The 12063-nt window shown below is 44.4% G+C and overlaps 1 protein-coding gene across 1 annotated transcript; it reads left to right on the top strand.

The window, feature by feature from the left end:
* The first annotated feature begins 1440 nt into the window (after window positions 1–1440).
* LOC136531242 (cytochrome P450 CYP72A616-like) lies at window positions 1441–6149 on the top strand. Its single transcript, XM_066523919.1, has 5 exons — window positions 1441–1852; window positions 4474–4694; window positions 4799–5046; window positions 5153–5528; window positions 5640–6149. The coding sequence occupies exons 1-5, from the start codon at window positions 1528–1530 to the stop codon at window positions 6063–6065; spliced, it is 1596 nt and encodes a 531-aa protein (XP_066380016.1). The 5' UTR covers window positions 1441–1527; the 3' UTR covers window positions 6066–6149.
* The last annotated feature ends 5914 nt before the right edge of the window (window positions 6150–12063 follow it).

Raw genomic sequence — 12063 nt, 5'->3', positions numbered from 1 at the left:
CTTGGTGTGTCTTGAGCGGCAAAACAAAATGTTCCTAACAAATATACCTTTGCTTTGAGCCATTTTATTTTTCTCTTTCTTCTTTTTCAAGTTTGGAGCTTGATCATCATCATCACATGTCCACCAATATCATCATAGACTTCATCTTTGCTCCATCACTTGGCGTGTACTAACTTGTGTCATATTCACTTAGAGCCAAATGTTAGTACCTAGGATTTCATCAATTAACCAAAATCAAACTAGGGCTTTCATCGCTGGCCGCCGCCGTCCAGCCATCCCAGGCTGTGTGCCGGTCAGATCTGGCTGGTGGCCGTCCGGAGGAGACCGGGGGTGCCATTGAGGCAGTCAGCGGTGGGGATCAGGCCCCAAGCCGAGGGCTGGCCAGATCCGACCACTGGCCGCTGCCGCCCTAGGCCCTAAGCCTAGGAGGGCCTGCCAGACGCCCTAGGCCGCCGACCAACAAGATCCGGCCGCAGGCCTCCAGTGCCCAAGCCCTGGCCACCAAGGGCTCGCTAGGAGATGCATCCATCGGAGTCAGATGTCAAGGCAGCAGATCCTGGCTCCGGGCTGTCTAGATCCGCTCCACGGGCCGCCCAAGACGTGAGAGAACAGGTGGTGCAGGAACGGTGGAGAAGGAGAGAGGTGGGAGTGAGGGAGGGAGGGAGGGAGGGCTGCGGACGCGCACCCTTTTTTCGGGGCTGCCACGGCGACGGCGCCAGAGGGGGGCTGGGAGGAAGGGGTTCTCCTACGACGCCGGCGGGGTCGCCCCCCGAGTTGCCCGTCAGGACGGTCAGGGGAAGGGAAGGGAAGGGAAGGGAGGGATCGCAGAGAATATCTTGTAACTAAAAGTAGCAGTATATAGATCAGTTGCATGGTAATATGCGTTTCTTTGTTCCCATGATTTTTCACAATTCAATCTATTATAATGGTCTAATAAGTAGTAGATTATCCAACTACAGTAACCGTGATGAAGAGGACTGACTCTTGTTCCTCGAGCTGTCGTCCCCTAGGTCCGATCATACATACATGCAAACGTAAGCCACTAGTTTTTTTTCAGTGCAACCCGTTTATTATATTCACTCTCTAGAGAAACAAACGATAGGGACGAACGTTTCCCTCTCTTAGCAACATCTTTATTGACGCGCGTGATTATATATCATAAAACCTTATCGGCCTTGTTGGCGCGCGAATCTGCGCCACAAGACACGGTACATATGCAACCAGCAAATTATTCTAGCTTGCTTCGGCCGGTTTTTTTGTATGGTGCATTTTATTCTACAAGCCAACCGTGCCCGCCAAGAAACCATAGACATCAACTGCACATAAAAGACGAAGTATATATATATAGGAAAAACATGTGATGCCAACGGAGCGCACCAATCACTGGCGGTGGCCGGCAACACACGCTCGCCCGTGCGGTGCCTACCACTACTACTTATATCGCGCTCGCTCGTCTCAGTAAGCACACACTGCACCATTGTGGTACTTGTGTGGTTGTCACAGCACATAACTTGAAAGCAGGAAGCGATGGACGACGACGTTGTAGCAGCTGCAGCTGCGGCAGTGGCTTCTTCGCCATCATCATCGCCGTGGAGCCTGCTCCAGGGGCTCCTCGCCCTGCTCGTCGTGTGGGGGGCGTACCAGGCCGCGCAGACATTCTGGCTGCGGCCGCGGCGGCTCGACCGGGCGCTCCGGGCGCAGGGGCTCACCGGGACGGAGTACTGCTTCCCGGCGGGCGACCTGAAGGAGAACGCTAGGCTCAACGACGAGGCGCGGTCGAGGCCCATGCCGCCGTGCCACGACGTTGTTCCCCGCGTGATGCCGCATCTCTTCAACACTATCAAGGAACACGGTACGTCCAAAGTCTCGTCCCGTAGTCTTTGTCGTTTCTCTACGTCCATTAACAGTTTAGTACGGTTAGTTTGCCTAGAATCTTCCGGACGACGGATGGTAATATCGAGAATTCGTTGAATGTTTGCTTCTCATGCGACGTGAACACTGAGGTTGACGTCGCTTCACTAGTGTTGTGAATGTTTTTTCCATTATGAATACTAAATATATTTTTTTCGTTATGAATACTAAATATATATTTTTTCGTTATGAATACTAAATATACAAAAACTTTGAAAAAGTTATTGAGACTAGAGTGTCATTTTTTAGGGTGGGTCATGGCATGGTCTTTTAACATGGCACGACATGAAATATTTTGTGTTGTGCTGATACGACACGAACACAAAGGGTTATGTCGTGCTTAGGATCTCGGCACGGCGGCTACATGGCCCTGTATTTTGGCCCGTGCAGTGCTAGGGCCAGCATGGCACGAAAATGGCATGTATAAAAAAAAATCTTCAACTCTATAATGCAATTCCCTAGCATTTACTATACTACCTCTCATCTAATTCTTGAATAGATTACGGAAATCATTAAAATTTTATGAAAATAATACACACAAGATATAATGATATATATTTTTTATATCATGAGCGAAAAAAACTAACAGAGATATTTTGAGGGCCATGCTTAGGCCAAAGAAAAGATTTACCATGTTGTATCGGTATGGCCCGACATGTCTCGCGTGCCTAGAGGGTATGACCCGAAAACATGCCGTGCAGGCAGGGCACGGCTCAAAGTCCCACCTCTATTGGCCACCCGCCCACCAGACAGACATGTATGAGACACATGGCAAGTTTGAATTCTTCCCTCGGGCTCCATTTCAATTTTCACCCCACCCCAGTCACCGGACCTATGATATATATTTAATTTGTTCCATGTTATATTTAAATTCTTCATCCCATTTGTAAAACAATTTTTTTCTGCTAATATATTTCAATCATCTATATTTTAAAAAATCTATGATATTTTTGTTTGTTTCATTTGCAAAAGTTTATTGTCCCACTTGTACAAACTCAGTTATAATTAATAGCTGCATAATTTTTTACCTCAGTGTGTACAACATTCTAATGAATTTGTGTTAATAATATTTGTCCATAATTTATAACATTCTTTACGTATCCACAATGTTTTGTTCTGGGTGTATACACTTTTTTCCACGAGTTTGCACGATTTTTCTTAGCGGCACAATTTTTTTTGCACAAATTATATTATTGTTTCACCTCAATAAACTTTTATTTTGATTGAACAAAAGGTATTTTTTTGTGAGTTTGAACGGTTTGTTTCAGCCTTCTAGGAGTAAAAACTTTTGTCCCAGGCTAGCAGGCCATAGCCCCTTAACACAGTGAAACTTTTTAATACCCTGTAAATATTTCAATTGCACATAAATTATCATTTTGCCTATTTTTATGAAAATATTGTGTTTTTTTCGTTGTGAATGCTAAATATATATGTAAAAACTTTGAAAAAAGCTACTGAGATATGCACTTGATGTATTTATTTATCAAACTTATGAAGTGTCATTATGTTGCCCGGTCCCCCTTAATCGAAAGTCCTAGTTCCATCACCGCCCACTTAAATAATTCTTATCAGGCAAGCCAGAGTATACAAAGGCTGACCAAGCCAAATGGTGGACTTGGTCAGCAACGTGATTCCCTCGTACCGATCGGTCTTATAAATGTCCAAATGGGTGGCGCTACTTGCTAGTCATGGGCTCATAGAAGCACGGTCTGTTGTTACCGGACCTTGCCATGCTTGTTCACGGGTTCACTCCAAGGTCAAGAGCCGATGACATATTCCCCTAAAAAAAAGAGAGCCGATGACACTATGTCTTATAAAACATACCGGTTGGTGTTATAAAAAGCTATTGAAGTACATCAATACATACTTAAAGACTTCATACATTACAAATTCAATTCAAGTCTTCACCTGTCCGTCACTTCAAATCTCCAAACTTCAATCAAGCTAAGCATAATACACATAATTTTCTTTTTTCTTTTTCTGTGTATGTCTGTGTGTTGTGGTGGTGGTGGTGGTGGTGGTGGGGTGTGTGTGTGTGTGTGTGTGTGGGGGGGGGGGGGGGGGGGGGAGAGAGAGATGGCCTAGAGGGCTAGAGGATCCAAAGATGACACAGTTGGTGGTGTCGCAAAGGAGCAACCGTGCTAGAAAATGAGGAACAAGTTAGGTGGACATAAGGATGGGGATTATATATACCCTGTGGTGGATGGGCCAGTCGAGTCAACTGTTTATAGACCCTGCCCGTGCCTACCCACGGCATGCAACATCAATGACCCATGTACAACATGGGGTATCGGGCCATGCCAGTCCAAGCACGACCTAGATAGGCCATGGTGTGTTTGGGCCATGCTTACGCAAGGTGTCCCTTGGGCTCAGACCGTTTTGGATTTTTTTGGTGACCCTTCTAGATATGACTTGTCGCTATCTATTTGTTCAAGTAAACGCTTTTAAATAGTCCCTGTCATGCTCATTTCCTTAAATTTCTCTAATGCTACAAAATTGAAAGTTCCCTAAATTTCAAAGATGGATTTGAAATTTTCTTGGCACAAACGGTGAACTCTGCAGGCAACATTTGTATCACCTGGTTCGGACCAATTCCGAGGGTGGTCATCACGGAGGCTGAGTTAGTCAGAGACATCCTATCAAACAAGTTTGGTCACTTCGAGAAGTTCACGAACAAGCGTCTCGGGAAACTGCTCGCCCTTGGGCTTGCGAGTCACGACGGCGAGAAATGGGCAAAACACAGAAGGATCCTGAACCCCGCATTCCATCTCGAAAAGCTCAAGGTTATCTAACTTCCTTCATACAGGCAATCAGCTTCAGCTCTGCACGGTCTCTCAAGCATATAGATGTGTCATGTGTGTACTTATTACTAAAGTTATTTTCCCAGCGCATGCTGCCGGCGTTCTCCACGTGTTGTACCGAGCTTATAGATCGCTGGGATAGCAAGATCGCTGGTTCTGACGGATCATATGAACTGGACATCTGGCCGGAGTTTCAGAACCTCACCGGAGACGTGATCTCCCGCACGGCATTCGGCAGCAGCTTCATGGAAGGGCGGAGGATCTTCCAACTTCAGATCGAGCAAGCAGAGCGACTAATCAAGGCCTTCCAGTATATCTACATCCCAGGCTTCATGTAAGCACTTTCTGATCTGTCACATAGTGCCGTAATTCTAGTACATTAAACGTCATCACATTCATATGCGTGCGCTCATGCCATTATAATATAACTATATATGCAGGTTCTTCCCGACACAGAACAATCGGAGGATGAAAGAGATCAACAGGGAAATCGAAGGGACTCTAAGGGGCATGATCGAGAAGAGGGAGCGCGCAATCGAGAACGGCGAAGCCAGCAGCAACGACTTGCTCGGTTTGCTACTGCAGTCGAACATGGATAGCGGGAAAGGCAGCCTGAGGATGAGCACGGAGGACGTGATTGAGGAGTGCAAGCTCTTCTACTTCGCAGGGATGGAAACCACGTCGGTGCTGCTCACGTGGACGCTCGTCATCCTAGGCATGCACCCAGAGTGGCAGGACCGCGCGAGGGAGGAGGTCCTTAGCGTGTTCGGCAGGGACAAGCAGCCCAATTTCGACGGCCTAGGTCGACTCAAAACGGCAAGTGTTTCTTTGCAATACCATGATACTATACCTACATAGTTTTCTCCAAGCCCATTCCACATTATATTACGTACCTGCCAACATTGTCTATACCTACATGCTATCCAGGTGACCATGATACTATACGAGGTGCTCAGGCTGTATCCACCGGCAGTGACGCTAAACCGAAGAACATTCAAAGACATGAAGATTGGAGGCATCTCCTACCCTGCAGGGGTAATCCTCGAGCTTCCCATAATCGTCGTCCACCACAATCCTGATGTCTGGGGGAAGGACGCACATGAGTTCAAGCCAGAGAGGTTCGCTGAGGGGATCTCAAAGGCGACCAAGGACCAACCAGCATTCTTCCCCTTCGGGTGGGGGCCGAGGATCTGTATCGGGCAGAACTTTGCGCTGCTTGAGGCCAAGATGGCTTTGAGCATGATCCTCCAGCGCTTCGAGTTCCAACTGTCGCCTTCGTACACGCATGCACCGTACACTGTCCTGACGCTGCATCCTCAGCATGGCGCGCCAATTATATTCAAGAAGATCTGATCGTCTTATATGACATCGTCGATCGTTGTCAATGAGTATGTCACAGTGCAAAAATAATAAATTTGTATGGGTAATACTGTATTATTTTGGGGAGTTTAATTTTGAGTTTCTGAATTTTGAGGTGGAACTAAAACGGCGGGAGATATACTGCTTGGAGCTAGGGGTGTAAACAAATCGAATATGGTTGGATACCTATAGACGAATACAGAAAATTATTGTAAACCTCAAATTCGAATTCAATTACGGATATTTTGGATAAGATACAAATGGATATTGACATCATGTATATCCAAATTTGAGTATCCAAATACGGATACGGTATGAATTGTGAAAGTGGGTGAACGACTTGCCTGTCCCTGCCGACTCGGTTCCATGTTTATAGAGACCAAGGATAGCTCCTGGTGTAGCTTGTACAATAAGTCAGGTTTACAAAAAGATAGACTCATCTATAACAAACTACCAAACTTCCTATCTTGATGTACAAGGCGTGGTGCACGCCTAACAACCCTTGGGTTACATGTTTCCCAACACCCCCACTCAATCTCAGCCGGCCACTAGGTTGAGATTGGTTCTAAACTAGTCCATCTTGGCTACCACCGTCGGTTTAGTAAATCCATCAGCTAACTGATCTTCAGAATGTATCAACCGAAACGTCTAGCAGCTTTTGCGCTACTCTCTATCTAACAAAAATGAAAATCTATCTCAACATGCTTAGTACGTGCATAAAACACTGATTTGTCGAGAGATAAGTAACACCAATATTATCGCACCACAGCCAAGCTGCATGAGGATGCAGAATTCCCAATTCATCAAGCAATTTTTGGACTCCCATTATCTCTGTTGTTGCATTGGCTAATGCCATGCACTCAACTTCAATACTTGACCGTGATATTGTAGCTTGTTTCTTGGCACACCATGAGATCAAGTTCGACCCAAGAAGCACAGCTGAAAGCATCTAGGCCCTAGTTGGGTTTCGGTGATTAATGAGAATACATGATTACTATGACTAACGTGTGTTTTGCAGAGGCAATTAAGTTAGGTCATGGTAATGGAGATCGATTGGGCTATCATGGTGGTCATGCCCCTACGATGGAAATCGTTTCGGTTTTCAAAGGATGAACGACAAGGTTAAGGATGGACTAGTTCTAAGTGTCGATTGGAGTTGAAGAGACACTTAGAGTAGTTTAGGACTTTGTTTTTCCTTTGGCCATACTATTAAGGGGGGTATGGACGGGTAGCTTGACCTAGGTGAGTCTAGTGGGTTAGGTGTGGTGCACACTTGCTAATCCTAGCACTAGGTAGCTTCTAAAAAGCCCTTAGATCCATTGGAGCAAACTTCATTCATGTACGTTTGAAAGTTGGAAGTGAATGGAGGGTCAAATACTGACCGGACGCTGGCTCTGGTGTGACCGGACGCTGGCTCAGGGTCCGGTCAGTTCATTTGATCAAGGTGTTTTCGTCTGGTGCGACCGGATGCTGAGAGGTCATGTGACCGAACGCTGAGGGCCAGCGTCCGGTCGACTCTAGTAAGATTCCAGAGAGGGAAAATCACGACTGGACGTGTCCGGTTAGTGCTGACCGGATGCTAGCCAGCGTCTGGTCATACTGTAAACACTAGAGTTCGGGGTGAACTGACCGGCGCATCAGGTCAACATGACCGGAGCGTCCGGTCACCCCGCAGAGGCACATAATGGTTTGTTTTTCAGTCCATGTTATAAATACTTCATCCATTCATGTGTGGGGGCACTTTTGCTCATTCCAACAACTGAGAAACACCTTTGAGAGAGCCAAGAAGAGCAAGGTCCTAGTGAGGTGATTGAGATTTGAGAATCTCAAAGAGAGCCCTCATTAGTGAGATCAAGAGTAGCGAAATGTGCATCCACCCTTCTCATTAGGCTTGTCGTGGTCAAGTGAGAGTTCGTGCTTGTTACTCTTGGTGATCGCCATCACCTAGACGGCTTGGTGGTGATAGGGAGATTGGTGATCATCCGATGGTGCTTGTGGATGACCCAACTTAAGTTGTGAGCGGTTGTGGGTGATTCACCATGACGGAGTGTCGAAGATTCAACCCGTAGAGAGCACTTGATCCTTGCATGGATCAAGGGGGAGCTACACCCTTATGCAGGTGCTCCAACGAGGACTAGTGGGGAGTGGCGACTCTCCGATACCTCGGCAAAACATCGCCGCATTCCTCCTTCTCTCTTTACTTTGAGCATTTACTTTGAGCAATTCAATTCTTATCTTTTACATTCCTAGAATTGCCATGCTAGAGTAGGATTGGAACTTAGGGTGCTAAACTTTTGTGCGTTAGATCAATAGAAACTCTTTCTAGGCACAAGGGGTTAATTGGGCTAACCGTAGAGTTTAATTATTGCAAAGAAATTTAGAATTAGTCCAATTCACCCCCCTCTTGAGCATCTTGATCCTTTCAATTGGTATCAGAGCCTCGTGCTCATGTATTTAGGCTTAACCGCCTAGAGAAAGATGTCTCATGGGGATGGACCTCCTCCTATCTTTGAAGGGGATGATTTTTCATATTGGAAAATTCGCATGGAGGCATACTTAGAAGCTCTAGATGTTGAAATACTTAGAGCTGCCTCACAAGGCTTCCTAAAATCTCAAGATGCTACTAACCTACAAGGCGATGAGTTGAATTATGAAAAATATAATGCAAAGCCTAGAAACACCATATTTAGAGGCCTTTGTAAAGATGTGTTCAACCGGGTGAGGAACCACAAAGACGCCCATGCACTATGATCGGACGTTTGTGTGCTCCATAAGGGAACAAAGAGTGAGCATGAGGAACGCTATCATCTTGTCATAAAAAAGCATAACTCTTTTGAAATGCTTCCTAAAGAATGTGCTAATGAAATGTATTCACGTTTGAATATTCTTGTAGAGGAAGTCAATGGGCTTGGACTAACTCAAATGCAACCATCCGATGTTGTAAGAAAGATCTTGAGTGTCCTCCCCATCAACAAATATGGGCATATTGTGACCGTGTTTCATCAAGGTGATCTTTCGACAGCTACACCAACACAAATCTTGGGAAAGATCAATGCTCATGAGATGTACATGCACATCACACCTCAAGATGGCTCATCCTCTAACAAGAAGAAAGAAAAGGACTTAGCATTCAAAGCTAATCAAGAGAAGGGCAAAGCAAGGCTTGAGTATGAGAGCTCAAGTGATGATGAAGTTGATGATGCAAGCCTTGCTCTCATGGTGAGAAAAATCGCCAAGATGCTAAAGAAGCTCAACAAGAGTGGCATCAAGTTTGATGGCAAGAAGAAGAAGTTCTTCACTAGCTCTAGAAGGAAGCCAATCTCCGAGATGGATTGCTATAATTGTGGAGAACTTGGTCATCTAGCTTACCAATGCACAAAGCCTAAGAAAGACAAGTTCAAGAACAAGAACAAGGGCAAGAAAGATGACTCAAGTGATGAAGATGAGAAGAAGAAAGACAAGCCATACAAGAAGAGAGATGGCAAGAAGAAGGACTTCCACAAGAAGAAGAAGAGTGGAAAGGCATACATCATCGGTGATTGGCTCACGGACATTGATTCATCTAGTGGCTCATCCGATGATGATAGTGACAACGAGAAGGTGGCTGCCATTGTTATTAACTCTTCATCATCTTCACCGCCACCATCGCCATCATCCTCTACACACCTATGCCTTATGGCCAAGGGTGAACGCAAGGTATCAAATGATGATGAGAGTAGTGGTGATAAACATGCTAGTAATGATGATAGCGATAGTGATGATGATGAATATGATTCACCTTCTTATGATGTTCTTGTTAAATTGCTAAATAAATACTCCAAGATCATTATAAAGACTAGAGCTAAGAATGACAAGCTAGAAGCAAAAAATGATTCTCTTTTAGCTAAAAGTGATATAGCCAAAAAGGCTAGTGTTGAGCTTAGAGAAGCAAATGAAGCTATGTCATCCAAACTCAAAGAGCTCAAATCTTCTAAGAAAGAGCTTAAAGATAAACATGATAAACTTGAGAGGATGCATAAAGAGCTCATTACTAGCCATAATATGCTAAAAGATGAATATACTACTCTTAAGATTAATCATGATAATCTAGTTATTGCTCAAGAATATTTATTTAATGAGCCACATGATGCTACTAACAATGTTGTTAAGATTGATATAGCTACATCATGTGATTATTTGATCATTGAGAGCATTGAGCAAAGTTCTAGTTGCAAGGGCAAGCAAGTGGTTGAGGCCGATGATTATGATGAGTTTGTCAAGCTCAAGAATGACAATGAAAAGCTTAAGAAAGATCTTGAAGAACTCAAAACCACAAAGTCCGTTGTGCTAGAAACTCTTGATCATGATGGTGAGTTGATGCTTGAGAATGAGAAGCTCAAAGAAGAAAACAAGAAGCTCAAGGAAGAGAAAAACAATGATGCTCTTAAGGAAGAAAATAAGAAGCTCAAGTTAGAGAAAGAGCATCTCAAGATTGGATTGAGCAAGTTCACTAGAGGCAAGTACCTTCAAAGTGAGCTACTAATGAACACCGTCATGAAGATGGATAGAAGTGGCATTGGGTACATGGCAAACAAAGAGAAGAAGGCTCAAGCTCAACAACAACAAAAGCCAAAGCCAAAGAAGTGCTTTGAGTATGGACAAGAAGGCCACTTTGCTCATGAGTGCCAAACTCCACCACCACAACCCTTGCCCAAGCATACTAGACCTTTTGCCTTCAATTCTCACTACATGCTTAGAAAGGACTCTAGTGGAAAGATGAAAGTCATGTTCTTAGGACCTCCCAACAAGAATAGGCCTAAGAAAATTTAGGTTGCTAAGTCACTTGTTGAGAAGGTGAAGGGCCCTTAACAAGTTTGGGTTCCTAAAGCTTGATCTCTTATGTGTAGGTGAACTACAAGACCGGTGGAAGTCATTGGGTTATTGATAGTGGTTGAACACAACATATGACCGGTGATCCTCGTATGTTCACCTCACTAGATGAAGAAGTAGATGGACAAGAAAGAATCACATTTGGAGACAACTAAAAGGGCAAGGTTAAAGGATTGGGCAAAGTGGCAATATCAAATAATCATTCTATCTCAAATGTGCTATATGTTGCTTCATTGAGCTTCAACTTGCTATCCGTTGGACAATTGTGTGATCTTGGCTTCCAATGCTTGTTCACCGAGAAGGAAGTTGTTGTATCTAAGAAGGATGACAATCAAGTGATATTCAAAGGATTTAGATACAACAACCTATATGTAGTGGATTTCACCTCCGAAGATGCAAATTTGAAGACTTGCCTATTCACCAAAACAACACTTGGGTGGCTATGGCATAGAAGACTTGCTCATGTTGGGATAAGCTCACTCAAGAAGTTAATAAAGAATGATTTGGTGAGAGGGTTGAAGGATGTGAAGTTTGAGAAGGACAAGCTTTATAGTGCATGTCAAGCCGGCAAGCAAGTTGCAAATACTCATCCAACCAAAGCTTTCATGTCAACCACAAGAGTGCTAGAACTCCTTCATATGGACTTATTTGGGCCAACAACATACAAGAGTTTGGGAGGAAATCTTTATTGTCTTGTAATTATTGATGACTATTCAAGATATACATGGGTATTCTTCCTTCATGACAAATCCAAAGTTACATCTTGCTTCAAGAAGTTTGCCAAGAGAGCACAAAATGAATTTGAAGTGAAGCTCAAGAAGATAAGAAGTGACAATGGGAAGGAATTTGACAACACAAACATAGAAGCCTATTGTGATGAAGTTGGAATCAAAGATGAGGTCTCCGCAACATATACTCTTCAACAAAATGGTGTAGTTGAGAGGAAGAACCAGACATTGATCACTCTTGCAAGAACAATGCTTGATGAGTACAACACCCCTAAAGCTCTATGGGCGGAAGCTATCAACACCGCATGCTATGCATCCAACCACCTATTCCTTCAAAAGTTCCTTGGCAAGACACCTTATGAGTTGTACAATGGGAAGAAGCCGGACGTCTCCTT

Source organism: Miscanthus floridulus, unplaced genomic scaffold (assembly GCF_019320115.1).
Source record: "Miscanthus floridulus cultivar M001 unplaced genomic scaffold, ASM1932011v1 fs_308_2_3, whole genome shotgun sequence".
NCBI lineage: Eukaryota > Viridiplantae > Streptophyta > Magnoliopsida > Poales > Poaceae > Miscanthus > Miscanthus floridulus.
The sequence above is the reverse complement of the archived record's forward strand: the minus strand, read 5'-3'. Positions and strand labels throughout refer to the sequence as shown.